General features: G+C 41.7%; 1 protein-coding gene across 1 annotated transcript; it reads left to right on the top strand.

Annotated features, from left to right (window-relative positions):
* Positions 1-2,205: 2,205 nt before the first annotated feature.
* Positions 2,206-12,524, top strand: lmod2b (leiomodin 2 (cardiac) b). Its single transcript, XM_049566570.1, has 6 exons — positions 2,206-2,843; positions 3,571-4,035; positions 4,811-5,071; positions 5,162-5,374; positions 5,950-6,402; positions 12,131-12,524. Exons 1-6 carry the CDS (start codon positions 2,568-2,570, stop codon positions 12,155-12,157), a joined length of 1,695 nt encoding a protein of 564 aa, XP_049422527.1. The 5' UTR covers positions 2,206-2,567; the 3' UTR covers positions 12,158-12,524.
* Positions 12,525-14,078: the final 1,554 nt, after the last annotated feature.

Genomic DNA, 14,078 nt, shown 5'->3' with positions numbered 1-14,078 from the left:
AGGCTACAGCGTAGGGTCTGCCGCACAAGTGTAAATCCCGTTTTACCCTAACCTTCCTGTGTGTTCAGTCAACCAGTTATTTTGGCTAGCCAGTACTACCTACATTTTTTTTTAAATTAGAAGTTTTAGTAGTTCTAATAGTAGTATAAAATAGACAGGCAGAGAGTAAAGTCATATAGCTCTGGGTATCAAGCAACTGCTACCACCAGTTGCTCCTCCATTGTTCACCAACTGTAAACTTGTTGTCGTGACCACCACAGAAGACCCATCGCCTCTCAAATGAAGTATTTTCAATTCAAGGAGTTCAGAGCACATCAGTAAAAACACCAGGTGTCTAGAGCACAGAAACATGAGGCACGTAGCAACACAAAAACAATGAGCAAAAAGCTTTATTATCATCAAAAACAATTACAAAAAAACGCCTAAAGCTGCTAAAATCCTTTCTGTGTGATCAGGGCCAACGTGTTTCTGTTCTGTTTCTGTGTTAATACAACCACTCTGTGCCAGGCCTGACTGAGAGGGGAACCACAACTTGTCACTCAACAGCAGATTAGCAAAAACAAAACTATGAGCTGTCTAAAAGCCTATAATAATATCAGCATAATTCCTGTCCTCTCATTATATTCTCTGCGCCAGACTAAAAGATTTGGTGTGATTACGTTGATGATGACCTACTGATGTGTTTGTATGTGGGAGTGTGTGTGCGTATGTGAGAGATACAGGCGTAACCTCACAGCAGGTTTGCATTCAATAACTTTCAGTTTAGTAAATCGGCTCCCAACCAGAATTACACTTAAAGAGAGAACTTTCTTAAAAGAGAAATTTAAAAATCCCCCCCGAAAAAGATGAACTTACTACTAAGGTCAAGCTACTTTACAACACAAATCCTCTGATGCAACTATTAGTTTTTGGCTTGTATTACTGCACACTAGTCTATTGACTTCATTCTGGTTCCACATTTGAAAGGTCAAATAAAGTGAAAGCATATAAACAAGAGTCTCCAGCCACAACAACAGCAGCTCTGTGAGGCTAAACATTAAAGGGACAGCTCATCCCTACAAAAAAGGTTCATATTTTTCCTCTTAGCTGTAGTGCTGTTCTGGATTGTTTTGGTGTGAGTTGCTGAGTGTTGGGGAGATCGGTCGTAGAGATGTCTGCCTTCTCTCCACTATAATGGAACAAGATGGCACTCAGCTTGTGGCGCTCAAAGCGCCAAAATTTGAAGAACTCAACAGCAATGTCTCTTTCCAGAAATCATGACCCAGTTACTCAAGATAATCCATAGACCTTGGTGTGAGCAGTTGAAAGTTGGAACTATTTTCTCTCTACTCAACTAAATCCACCAACCATATAACTGCATGAAGGAATTGTGCATCTACTCATGGATGAGAAGCTCATGCTCTTGACAGTGCAAGACGTAAATATTAATGCCGTCCTCCTTGGCTGAGCTGTAATGTTAGCTAGCTCAGTGGTGCTAGGCGAGCTAGCAGTAGATACATGCTTCCTTCAAAAAATGTAGATTCATAAGTAGCACTACAGCTAAGAGGAAAAATGTGTATTTATGATTTGTCCCTGACAACTGTCCCTTTAAGATAGATCCTAATGGCAGCATGCTAGCATCCTAACTATGGTGATGCTAACATGCTAATGGCTAATAGCTGGACTCTTTTACACATTACTACAGGTTAGAGCCTTATTTTTGTCTAAGTGTTTGTTTCTGCCTCTTATGTCATAATCTACAAAATGGCATCTGACAAACAATGAGTCAGGTGAATGAAGTAGAAACTTAACAGCAAACCCCTACGTGCCTCAGTCCTTAAGTCACATAACCTTTATATGTTGCTAGAGACTCAGCCACACATCCATAAATCTCTCGGCTCTAAGCTATCGTCTTTGTCCCTGCCTTCATATGTATTTCTGCTATGTTATGGGAGTTTTAAAGCCTCTCAGATCAACTGACAATAACAACAGACATGCAGAGATCGAGCCTGTGCCGTAGTGTTGGAGATATGTTATCTCTGTTTATCTTTCGTTCTGTTCTGTTAGGTCCAGTTGGTCTTTTTTGGCCGTGAACAAAGCCACTCAGGCCGTGGTGACAGACTGCTACGTTGACAGGCCACGGCCTCTGAGCTCACATGCTTTTTGTGGCTCTATCTCTCAGAACGGTGCCTCCCAAAAAAGACGCTGCATCATGGGGCTCACACTTTGGTACGTTCCCCTCTGATCCCTCTCTTAAGGCCCAAACGGCAGCTGGCAAGATTAGAGAGGAGAGGACACTGACACACACACATAGACTCTCCCTGACAGCAAGACAGTCGGCCAGGATAGATCCAGTTCAGACTGGAGTGGGGACATTCAAACACATTCATCCAGCTACGATCACCTCAACTGGACCCTTTATGTCTGTGGATCTCCAGCAACCTCACTGTGGACCTTGTCTTGTGTTGGATTCCCACATGCCTACTTAATTTTGGGGTCCGGACTGAATCAAGTGCAACTCAACAACTGGTCTTTCTGTGGTAGTTTAAACTCTTACTGACTGGGTCTGTGCTAATCACGCTTTGGCCATGAGCTGTTTTGGGTACCGCCGAGAGTTGAGTAAGTACGAAGATGTCGATGAGGACGAGCTTTTGGCCTCCCTCACCCCTGAGGAGCTGGCTGAGCTGGAAAAGGAGCTGGTGGACATTGATCCTGACGCCAACGTGCCCATAGGACTCAGACAGAGGGACCAGACAGACAAGACCCCTACGGGGACCTTCAGCAGAGAGGCCCTAATGAAGTATTGGGAAAATGAGACACGTAGATTGCTGGAGGATGAGCTGGGTGGAGGAAGTCCCAAACTGGTCAGTAATGACATTTAATTAGATTTGCTTGGCATGCACACAATGTGCCAGAGGCAAACCATGTTTGAAGTTGTATCAGATGAAACTCGAGCTTAAAACAGCCAAAAGTAGGAAGTCATTTGAAGCGCTAAAAGAACAGAATCATAACAAATCGTTCTGTCTTTCATAGTTGCCTTAAAACATCCACGTAGCTTTACAATGAACATGTTTCATCAGTTTTTAAAGGTCCAGTGTGGAGGATCTCGGGGGCTATATAGGTGGAAATGGAATCTAATATAATAAGTAGGGTTTCTTCAGTGTATAATCACCTGAAAATAAGAATTGTTGTGTTTTCTTTACTTTAGAATCCGTCGTTTATATCTACTTAGGGCGCGGGTCCTCGTCTAAGAGGTCCACCAGGACATGGCAAAGACTGGCTCTACATAGGGCCATTTGTGTTTTCAAGTTTTTTACGTGAAACTGCTTTATTCAGTGTTTTTACTGATTTAAATCAACCTGTCTGTTTGTTCTGAAGAAGAAGAGACCTCTGCGGATAATTTAGCTCCCGGTTAAAACCTCCTAAACAATAAACACTGGAGAAAAAAGTTTCAGCTGGTTGCAATCTGCAGTCCTCACCACTAGATGTCACTGAATCCCCCTAAATCTTACACACTGGAACTTTAAGAACAAAAATACTCATGATTACAGCATTGCACTTCAACAATGAATGATTTTTATTAAAATACAGGATGAAGAACAAGAGGAGGAATGTGTGACAGAAGAAAACAGCGATGCAGAGGATGAAAAGGATGTTGAAAATGAGAAAGAACAGAAACAGCAGGAAACACAAGAGGAGAAGAAAGAAGAGGAGGAGGAGGATGATGAAGAAGAAGAAGAAGAAGAAGAAGAGAGTGAGGAAGAGGAGGAAGCTGTAACAGAGGAGGAGGAGGAAGATGAGGAGGAAGAGGAAGAAGATAATAAACTAAAACCTGAACCTGTAAAGGAATTCCGGGCGCTGACACCACGAGCCGACAGCCCAATGCTACTGAAGCCGCAGAGGGTGGAGCCTATGAGACTGACCCCTCCCCCTCCACCTGTCGACCCAAATGCAACCGGAAACCCAACAGTCGTCGATGATGCTCTCCAAAGAGCTCTTAGCAACGACCCTGAACTCACGGAGGTTAATCTCAACAACATTGACGATATCGCACAGGTACGAACGCAGACACATGCTGTTAAAGGTTTGCCCTACGCTAGCCTATTTTTGGCACCAGGCATGTTGGCATGGTTATGTACTATAGGGCATAGTTACATATTTGGCATGACCGCTTTTTATAACTGGAAATGAACAAAAACATGGTGCCCTCAGTTTTCAGTAGGCACCTAAAAGTTGAAATCATCTTGTGGTTTACTTGATGGCATGTAGTTGCTAAGAAAGTTATTTTACTCATGTTAATTTTAGGTGCAGTAGCTAGATCATGACCTTTGTGTCAACTTGGTAAACATAGGCCTTACTAAAGTGTTAAAATGTCTTCAGGGATGCTGTAACCAGTATGTAGTGGTGGAGGTATTGCCAATTGAAAAGAATATCCCAGTCGGCCTTAAAGGGTTAGTTAGATCTTTTGAAATGGGGCCGAATGAGGCACTTACCCATAGACAGTGTATTACATAATATACATGTTGGTCAGCATGCCCCCAGTTTGGAGAAGCAGGCAGGGGTACGGAAACATAGGCTATAGCAATGTACTGCTGTGAAAGGGGGCAGAAACAAAACGTTATTTAGCCACCTAAAAAAAAAATCAATATCAGTTTTGGAGTGTGGGGTACGTCACACAACCCCACTTCAGAATATCTGAACTTTCCTTTTAAACTGTAATTTTACCATTTTTTAAAGTCCCTTGTTTCAAAGTTTGAGTGTGGTATAGCCAGTACAGGTCAAATGTATTCAATATGCTTTCACTCTGATCATATTGTAATTTACTTTTTAGGAAACCCTGATTCGATTCGCTGAAGCTCTGAGGTCTAACACACATGTGCGGGTCTTCAGCCTCGCGAACACTCGAGCCGACGACCCTGTGGCTCTGGCCATTGCTAAGATGCTGAGGGAGAACTCGTCCATCATCAGTCTGAATATAGAGTCTAACTATGTGACTGGAAAGGGCGTGATGGCGTTGGTTCAAGCGCTTCCTGGAAACAACACCCTGACTGAGCTTCGGTTCCACAACCAGAGACACATGTGTGGAGGACAGGTAAGTTCTCCTCTATTACTTCAACCAAACAAATCTCGACAAGGCAGCCATAATCTGAATGTCTCGCTTTCTCAAACTCCCCCACCTCAGGTAGAGATGGAGATGGTGAAGATACTGAGGGAAAACTACACCCTGATCAAGCTGGGCTACCAGTTTAACCTGCCTGGTCCCAGGATGAGCATGACGGGGATCCTCACCAGGAATCAGGACCGCCAGAGACAGAAACGGCTGCAGGAGCAGAAACAGCTGCAGGGCCAACTGGGGGTGCCAGAGGGAGCGGTCAACCCCAGAACCACTGCACTGGTATGTAACTTTGCTCCAGTATGGGACATGTCCAGTAAAATAGGATTATTTTTTGATGGGTTGCACCCACTGTTGCCCACTGGCCAACAATTGAATTCTTCCTATCTTTGGTTCTCCATTATAGCTTCAAGAGTATGAATCTGTAACAGTGACATGCTCTTCAGCTAACAAACGAAATGCTTATGATGCGCAACTTAAACAAAATCAGCTGCTCCAACAACCTGTGATAGTGTGGCATCAATGACCTTCTTCAGAGCGCCAACCCAATTCCATCTTTTGGTTTTAAGAAAGTCTGGACAGCAAAAAACCCCAAACAAAAACAACAACGGTTGTGACTGGCCTAAGGAGGGGCAGGTTGGTTGGAAATCTGTTAGTACAGGAGGAGGACTAGGCGCATCTGCCTGAGCAAATAAAACACAAACTCGCAAATTTGTCTGATTCCCAGGCTAATATAAAATACTTTGAATGTAACTACTCAGTGTTTACAGCTGCAACTTTAAGCATAAGCCAGCACACGAGCCTTTTCTAGTTATAAATGTATGTGTGAGAATCCATTTTCCTCTCTCTGTCTCTAGAAAGGAACTCCTCGTTCATCACCTTACAGCTCACCCAGGGGCTCTCCTTGGTCCTCACCCAAACTCCCCAGGAGTGACCTGGCCAAAAAGCAAACTCCTCCTGCTCCACCTCCTCCTCCCCCTCCACCACCTCCTCCTCCACCACCTCCTCCTCCACCACCTCCCTCGCATCGGGAGAAGATGAAGCCCACCAGGATGATTGCGGAGGTCATCAAGGCGCACGAGGCGGGCAGCAAGAAGGTGAAGAAGACAAAAGGGAAGAAGGGCAAGAAGGGGAAGGTGTCAGAGAGAGACGATACACCTAGCATCCTGAAGGAGCTCAAGAATGCACTGAGGCCCATGTCGGTGGACAAGAGAGGGGAGGAGGGCAGCAGGCCATCTACGCCCATGAGGTCGGCCCACGACCAGCTGATGGAGTCTATTCGCAACAGCAGCGTCCGCAGCCTGAGACGGGTAAGGGAAAGGATTTGTGCAACAATGGGGATGTTTAAATGTTTATCTGATGGTTTAAATTTGCTGCTCATTGTGTGAATGCTGATTCAGCAAGGCTGGATTTTCAGAATAAAAGCTTATGGATGGTAATATAATCAAATTAAAAAATTTTTTTTTCAAATATTCAGTACTTGCAGTGAATTGAAAAAAACCTTCGAATCTTCAATTTACGCCACTTTGAAATTCTACTCTCTATACTTTTATCAGTAGCCTTCATTTAAACTTTAAACAGGCCACAAAGTAATTATAATTTTCCTGTACATTTCTGACTGAGTACTATGTCCGGATACTTTCAGCAAGGGGAGAGCGGGGCACACAAATGAACAGTGATTGTTTTTTCTAGAACTTACCTTTCTCCCACATTTGCACTTAGAAGTGGTAGAAGTGAAATGTTACAACATGCTCCATGGGTGGGGTTAATTGTAACAGGCAGGGGGTTAGCCGTAACACTTGCTGGAAAAGTTAATTCAATACGATTCTATCTATATACTATAGGTCTCCATCTACATCAGGGGAAGGATAGGTATCCATACAGGTATCCATGTGTTAGTCCATCATCGATATTTAACGGTTGGACCGACAGATGTACACAGATTGGGCAACCTAGATTGACATGTAAAAATATGAATATCCAATGTATGAATATTGACGAGACTGTGAAACTGTGTCAATAAGATACCTGACAAATTAAAAACACAAGTATATCTCATTTAATTAAGGACATCAGTTTAAACAGAAGTTCGAAGTTGCAAAAATAGAGAAAATGTGCTATAGGAAACTTAATTATTATAACACTGTGTTACCAACTAATCCCGCCTGGAAATTTGATCAAGTCTAGCTAACACTTGCTGAGAGTTGGTTGCATAAATCAAACAGTGCTATGTTTTAGGCAACAAGACAATTATTGGTTATATATGGTTGGATTTGGTAACTTACATAGACAGTGCAGTAATCGTAAAACAAGTACGACAAAGAAATTTACTTACGGCGGCCAAAAACACACGTCCAATCTCTGTGGAATTTTGCGGGTCACTGTTTGGTGGTATTGTGGTCAACTGGCCGGAAGCACGAATGGTTCAACCCCGTGATAGGTTGTGCCCTGCGCTCCCTCACAGAGACCATTCAAATGTCAAAATGTTATGCTCTTTATTGACATTAATTCTTATACTCAACCTTTTCTGTTTTTTTTTGGTTTTTAAAGTATAAAGCATTTCTTCTTTCAGCCTTTTAGTTAAATTCAAATTCCACCTATGACAGTACAGTTTACCTTGCAGCCTTCCTAGCCATGTATTTCAGCTCTTGGCCTCTTTAGGTAATGCTGTGCCAGTTTTACATTTCAACTTCCAACTCTTTTGGCCTTGCATTTGCAGCAATGCTTTGTAATGTCCTTCAGCTTTCAGCATTCACACGCATTTTCTTCAGGACATGCATCCCCAGTTTTGTTATCAGTGTTGTTGTCCCCTAATTACTGTATCAGATTCAAGCTGGATTATGTAGAAATGTACTGAGTGGCAAAACATTCCTCCTCCACAAGCAGGCAAGTAATCCATTTAATGCAAAACTGAGTTAAGTGCCTCGACAGGCAAACTGAACAAGTAGGAAGTTTAATGTAGACGAGGATGACACAGAGTCAGCAGTGTCTGAGTCATGGTATGTATTTTTCTCTTCACTGGGGTACTGTAGGCTGCAAAAGACTGCTTAACACCAGCCAGCACTGTGGTACGATCACAATGTTTTCAGAGCCAGAGAGAAAAGCCAAAATTTAGCCAATAATAATGTCAGCCAAGCCAGTCAAGTATTCTTACCCTGAAGAGGAAGATAAGATTATCAAGAGAAAGAAAGAAGGTTGGAAAATAAAGCTAATAAGACAAACAAATAAGAGAGCGTGCATTTATCTCATAATTGTGTGACAGTTTTACTCTTAAAGAACTGAATGCATCCGAACTTAGATTTTTTTTCTAATCTCGGAGAGGAGAGTGAAGTAATACCTTGGCTGAAGCTTTAGCACAGCTTGTTGCATTGTTAAAGTGGAAAATCAGCTCTGCCCTCAGATGGCAGGGTCTCCGAGCTGTGAAATTCCTGCCACTTAGACAAAGTATTTATAGAAACTGTTCAGCGCAGCTCTGATAAAGGCAGATATGACACGTTACCACAGCACGCAGCAACAACACACATCCAACAAAAACAGCCCGCTAACACTTCATCTGTTGACACCGCTGAGGACGTCATGCACGGACTCGATGCGATGTCCAGGTTTGCGAGCTTATAAAGAACAATTATATCTCATTGGATTCATGCCTTTCCTAAAATGTGTACAGGGTTGCTACACCCTTTTTAAAAATCCAATTTGACGCTTGTTTTGATCTTTCTAAGACCTCGACGGAGAAAATTCCAAAAGCAAATGCACATTAGGGCTGAGCTTTGTGTGTTAAAAACATTTTCATTTAAAACTTAAATTTAAATTACAAACTGCTTGTTAAGACACATGCATGTTACAGTAAGGCAAGGTAAGGCAAGTTTATTTGTAGAGCACAATTCGTACACAAAGTAAGTCAAAGTGCTTTACAGAACAAGAATATGCAATTAAAATCACAATACAAAATAAAAACATAAATAATCATTATAAAATGAACTTTAAAAGAGAAGAGTGCAGATAAGATCCTTTCAGTCATATGCACAGTGAAATAGAGCTGTTTTGAGCCTAGATTTGAACATTGTCAGAGTAGAGGCCTGTCTCACATCTTCGGAAAGACTGTTCCAGATTTTAGCTGCATAAAACTGGAATCCTGATTCCCCATGTTTAGTCCTGACTCTGGGCACCAGCAGGAGGCCGGTCCCTGAGGTCCTCAGAGTCCGAGATGGTTCATATGGCACTAACATGTCAGAGATGTACTTTGGTGCTAGTGCAGTATAGCTACCTTTTATCCACTTTTACAGTCTATTAAACTGGTAAAATCTGGTGACCAAATTTTAAGTCCAACACATTCTCACCCCAACTTCGTCACATATCGATGTTTGGTCATGAACTTTCCACGTCTGGATATGACGTGCAAGATACCCTGGATGTGTTGGTCGACGTTAAAGGACGGCTTTTCTTGTCGGTGTCTGACACCTCAAGTCACTGCCCAAGCGCCGGATTTCGACAACTTCGGAGTGAGACCGCATTTACCGTGTTTTCTGCACTATAAAGCGCATCGGATTATAAGGCGCACCTTCAATGGATGGCCTATTTTAAAATTGTTTTCATATATAGGTTGCACCGCATTATAAGGCGCATAGAATAGGAACTACTGTAGTGGCTGGGGTTGCATTATGCATCCACTAGATGGAGCTGCGCTAAAGGGAATGTCAACAAAACAGTCAGATAAGTCAGTCAGTCAAACTTTATTAATAGAATACAAACCAACGTTCTGACAACTCCGTTCACTCCCAAAACAAGTTAGTGCATTCACAATACGGTACCGTACGTACCGGTAGTGGTGTGGGACTGGAATTCCCCTTTACCGTTTTTACCGCTGTTACTTCGGCGACGCCCCCTGACTACAGTAGCCATAATTAATATTATCGATCCATATATAAGGCGCATCGGATTATAAGGCGCACTGTCGGTTTTTGAGAAAATTAAAGACTTTTAGGTGCGCCTTATAGTGCGGAAAATACGGTATGTTGCATATTGTAGTTCCTTAGAAACATTATTAACTAGAGTCTAGCTATTGTCAAAAATATCAGAGGGCTTTGTGTGTTCTCTGAAACTCAACTGTTTTAACCTAGCATCATCCTTACTGTTTTTTGTATTTAATCCTGCTCTCACAAGCAGGTGGCCTGCGGAGAACCAATCAAAACATTACAAGAAAAAGAAAGAGCTGGATTGAGTCCGGACAAAAGACCAAACCATATTTAAATAAGTAAATCCTGTTTGGAGCTATGTCTCATGCAACTAGGCATCAGCTCGAAAATCTAAGGTCTACCATGATTTAAAAATGACTTTTTAAAGGTCTAGTGTGTAGGAGTGTTTAGTGCCATCTAGTGGTGAAGTTGCAGATTGCAACCAACTGAAGCTTCTCACGTGTGCTTAGTGTGTAGGTGAAGTATGGTGGTCAGTGCAAAAAGGCAAATCATCCTATCTAGAGCCAGTATTTGGTTCTAAGGTAATAAAACATGATCCTTATTTTCAGGTGATTATACACTCATGAAAGCATAGTTATGAATATTATATACTATTTCTGCCAATATATCCCACTAAATCCTACACACTGGATCATTTCATGAAATTCTGAACATCTAATTTAAAGAGATACTCTGCCAGTTTTCAAGCAGCTTTGTATCACAACAATGTGGGTAGTATGTGTAAATGAACTGTCCATCTAACCAGTGCCCAGATCTAGCTGCTCGCTTGCCAGCGAAAATCCTCTGGCTCTTGGGCTGTTGGTCGAACTACAGATTGTACTTTCCCAGTTTCGTGCCCACCGCCACCACAGACACAAGGAGTATGGAAGCAGATCGAGAGAGAAAGAGCCGCCTCTCTTAAACTCAAATCAAACTGTAAAACTAGGCAGTGCAAATCAAATATAAACCGAGATTCTGTTACTCTATTACAATTACACTATTTCCTCAATTACAGTATTAACTATAAATAATAAATATTATTATTAAACATTATTAATATACAATAGTAATTTCATAAAACATTCAGAACACCCAGGTCTGATGACACCATCGTTTATTCCACACTATCGAAACTGCTTCTCTTTTTGAAACCACCCCAGAGTCTGTAATAATTTCACTTTTAGCCATGCTTGTTGTTGCCGTGGGTAACAGTATGACGTCAATATGTCAGCAAATCGAAATATCTAAAGTTTCACGATATGAATTTTTCATATGATACTAAAAACTATAATGGTGTTATCGTGAACGAGATGATATGGCAGACCCCGATTTTAGTGCACAGTTTGGTTGTAATATGAGAGAGGTTAAACAGGAAGCAGGCGCCATACTGTTTCCTGTATTATGAAAATAGAGGCTGGCAAAAACTGAGATCACACAGTAAAACTAAGCAGTGCTGATCAAATATAAACCAAGAATCTTTTACTGTGGTGCCTCTTTCATTTTTCAGAAACACATTTTAGTGCACTGTTTAACTGTAATAGGAGATTGTTTGTTTCCAGCTAGCTGCCAAATTGTTCCTCAGATAAACAACTTGCATTATTTCATCCACCAGCAGGAGGATTTATTGGTCTGGTGCAGTGCAGTGCATTCTGGTAGTTGTAGGCTTTCTACCTTTTGAGCAAAAGCGAATGCCACAGCTCTTTTCCTCTGTTTGCTCTGGTCATGTGGCACCACATTTTTGCATCTTTCCACAGCTTCGACAGCCCAGTTTTATGAAAAGACATTCGTCTGGCCAGTGTACACTGCCAACAGCCAGAAAATTACCCATTATAAATTAGCTTCACCACTTATAATGGAGAGAGGCCATTTTATGAGAGATGTGGTTTGAAAACTGCATTCTTGTGCCCATGATTCAGAAGTCATTTTTTTTCCTTTTTTGGTTGGATGTATTACTGTCACGTCCACTGATTCAAGTCCATTCCTCTCATTCCCATCTCTGCTGTCACCATCATATTCCTTTAAAAAGCGTGGATGACTTAACAGCCTGTATTTAAAACTGACAAAGCATTATCTTTATTTCCAGGTTGAAGTCCCACATCATCTACGATAATACAAGTGACGTAAAAGAGGTCTCTTCGTTGCCATGGAAATTCGGGGCATCTGCCTAATGATGACGATGGAGTGATGAAAGCACATGATGAAAACATGTTGGGATTGCTGAGGAGGCAAAAAACTGAATACTTACTCATGAAAAAGAAAACTATACTGGGAATTTGCACTGCAACAATAGCTTTACAAGTTTTTTTCTAAAGTATAAAAACATAATTGAAAATGGTATTTGTATTTTAATTTTGAGTTGACTGAACTGTTTACTGATACGTTTTTTAATTCATTGTTTTCTTGTAAAATTGTAAATATGGTCTGTTGTTGGGTGAATCGTGTTCATTTCTAAATATAGCCATTTGGTGTTTACAATGCTGCTTGTCAGTGAATGCAAACTGTTTTCTTATTATTTGGTTACTGGACGAGCTCCATTCGAAAGAAAAGGGTCAAGCTGTGATGCAGCAGTATAGCAAGCGCACGAAGCCACTGTTCTGATCAGTGAGTCATCTTACTGGTCAAGCACCACTGATGCATATTCCCACTCCGACACACTCACAATACGCCCACTCCAGTCAGCACGTATTAGAGCAGGGCTCTGGCGCACTTTGTTTGAACAATTCACAATGCATGACAAGCCAAGAGAAAAAATAGGCAGTCACTGTCAGTGCCACTGACATCACAGAAGAGGCATTCACTTCAAAGAGGATGAATGTCTGCTATGGGTCAATACCTACCCAGAGTTTGTTAACATTAGCCACCACAAGCTACTGGTCTTACTGATGAATTTTCATGAACAGTGATGTGTTTCATTTTCTTGCTTTAAAGACTAAACTGAAATTTACCATCACCAAAAATCCACTTAAAGTTAAAGGGCCAGTTCACCCCCAAAACAAAAATACATATATTTCCTCTTACCTGTAGTGTTGTTTATCAATCTAGATTGTTTTGGTGTGAGTTGCCGAGTGTTGGATATATTGCCCTAAGAGATGTCCGCCCTCTCTCAAATATAATGGAACTAGATGGCACTTGGCACCACAAAAATACATTTGAAAAACTCAACAGCAATGTCTCTTTCCAGAAATCATGACCTGGTTACTCAAGATAATCCACAGACCTTGTTGTGAGCAGTTTCATGTAGGAACTATTTTCTGTCACCTGCCAGCCGAATCACTGCGCAGCTGGAAGCGTGCATCTACTGCTGGCTCACCTAGCGCCACTGAGCTGGCTAACGTTGCAGCTCAATGAATTGAGAATGTCATAAATGTTTACATTGCGTGCTGATAAGTGGTAATCGGTTGGTGGGTGTAGCTTGGTAGAGAGAAAATAGTTCCTACATAAAACTGCTGTCAACAAGGTCTGCGGATTATCTCGAGTAACCGGGTCATGATTTCTGGATAGAGACTTTCGGTATGTTTACGTGCACAGTTAGGTCGAGCTACGGTTATAGATCAACTAGGCCATTTAACTGGACTATCGTCCTTTTCCCAGTATACAAGCATGGGTTTGGAATCGATTCATTGACTAAAGTTTGTCTGACTACGATGGGTATACGATATTTAACTCTTTTAGCTGACACAGCATGACCTGTATTTCATTGTCCGTCCAAAAATGCACGGCTCTGGATATTGATTTCGCCACGTTGTTACCAGCTTCTTCTTCCGTCATGCATTTGATGCTATTCGACTTCTGGGTCAAGGCCCAGGGTGAAAACTGCGGACCATGCGCAGAGCACCAAGGCCAGTTAGGGTCCAGTTGACTGTATACATGTGAGAGTAATTTGATTCTCAATCACATTATCTTGGTGCGTTAGTCCGACTTTGAGAAGTTTGATTTAGTATGATTTCAGTCAGAAAACATGTATTCTAAAAGTAAATTGATTTTCTCCAATGTCATGTAAACGTAATGATTGTTGTTGAGTTTTTCAGAAG

Source organism: Epinephelus fuscoguttatus, linkage group LG22, assembly GCF_011397635.1.
Source record: "Epinephelus fuscoguttatus linkage group LG22, E.fuscoguttatus.final_Chr_v1".
Lineage (NCBI taxonomy): Eukaryota > Metazoa > Chordata > Actinopteri > Perciformes > Serranidae > Epinephelus > Epinephelus fuscoguttatus.
This window is presented reverse-complemented; position numbering and strand designations above follow the sequence as displayed.

Coding starts and splice junctions, on each gene's coding strand:
- lmod2b (XM_049566570.1), top strand. CDS start 2,568: ATGAGCTGTTTTGGGTACCGCCGAGAGTTGAGTAAGTACGAAGATGTC. Junction 5,072..5,161: donor GACACATGTGTGGAGGACAG/GTAAGTTCTCCT, acceptor CCCCCACCTCAG/GTAGAGATGGAGATGGTGAA. Junction 5,375..5,949: donor ACCCCAGAACCACTGCACTG/GTATGTAACTTT, acceptor CTCTGTCTCTAG/AAAGGAACTCCTCGTTCATC.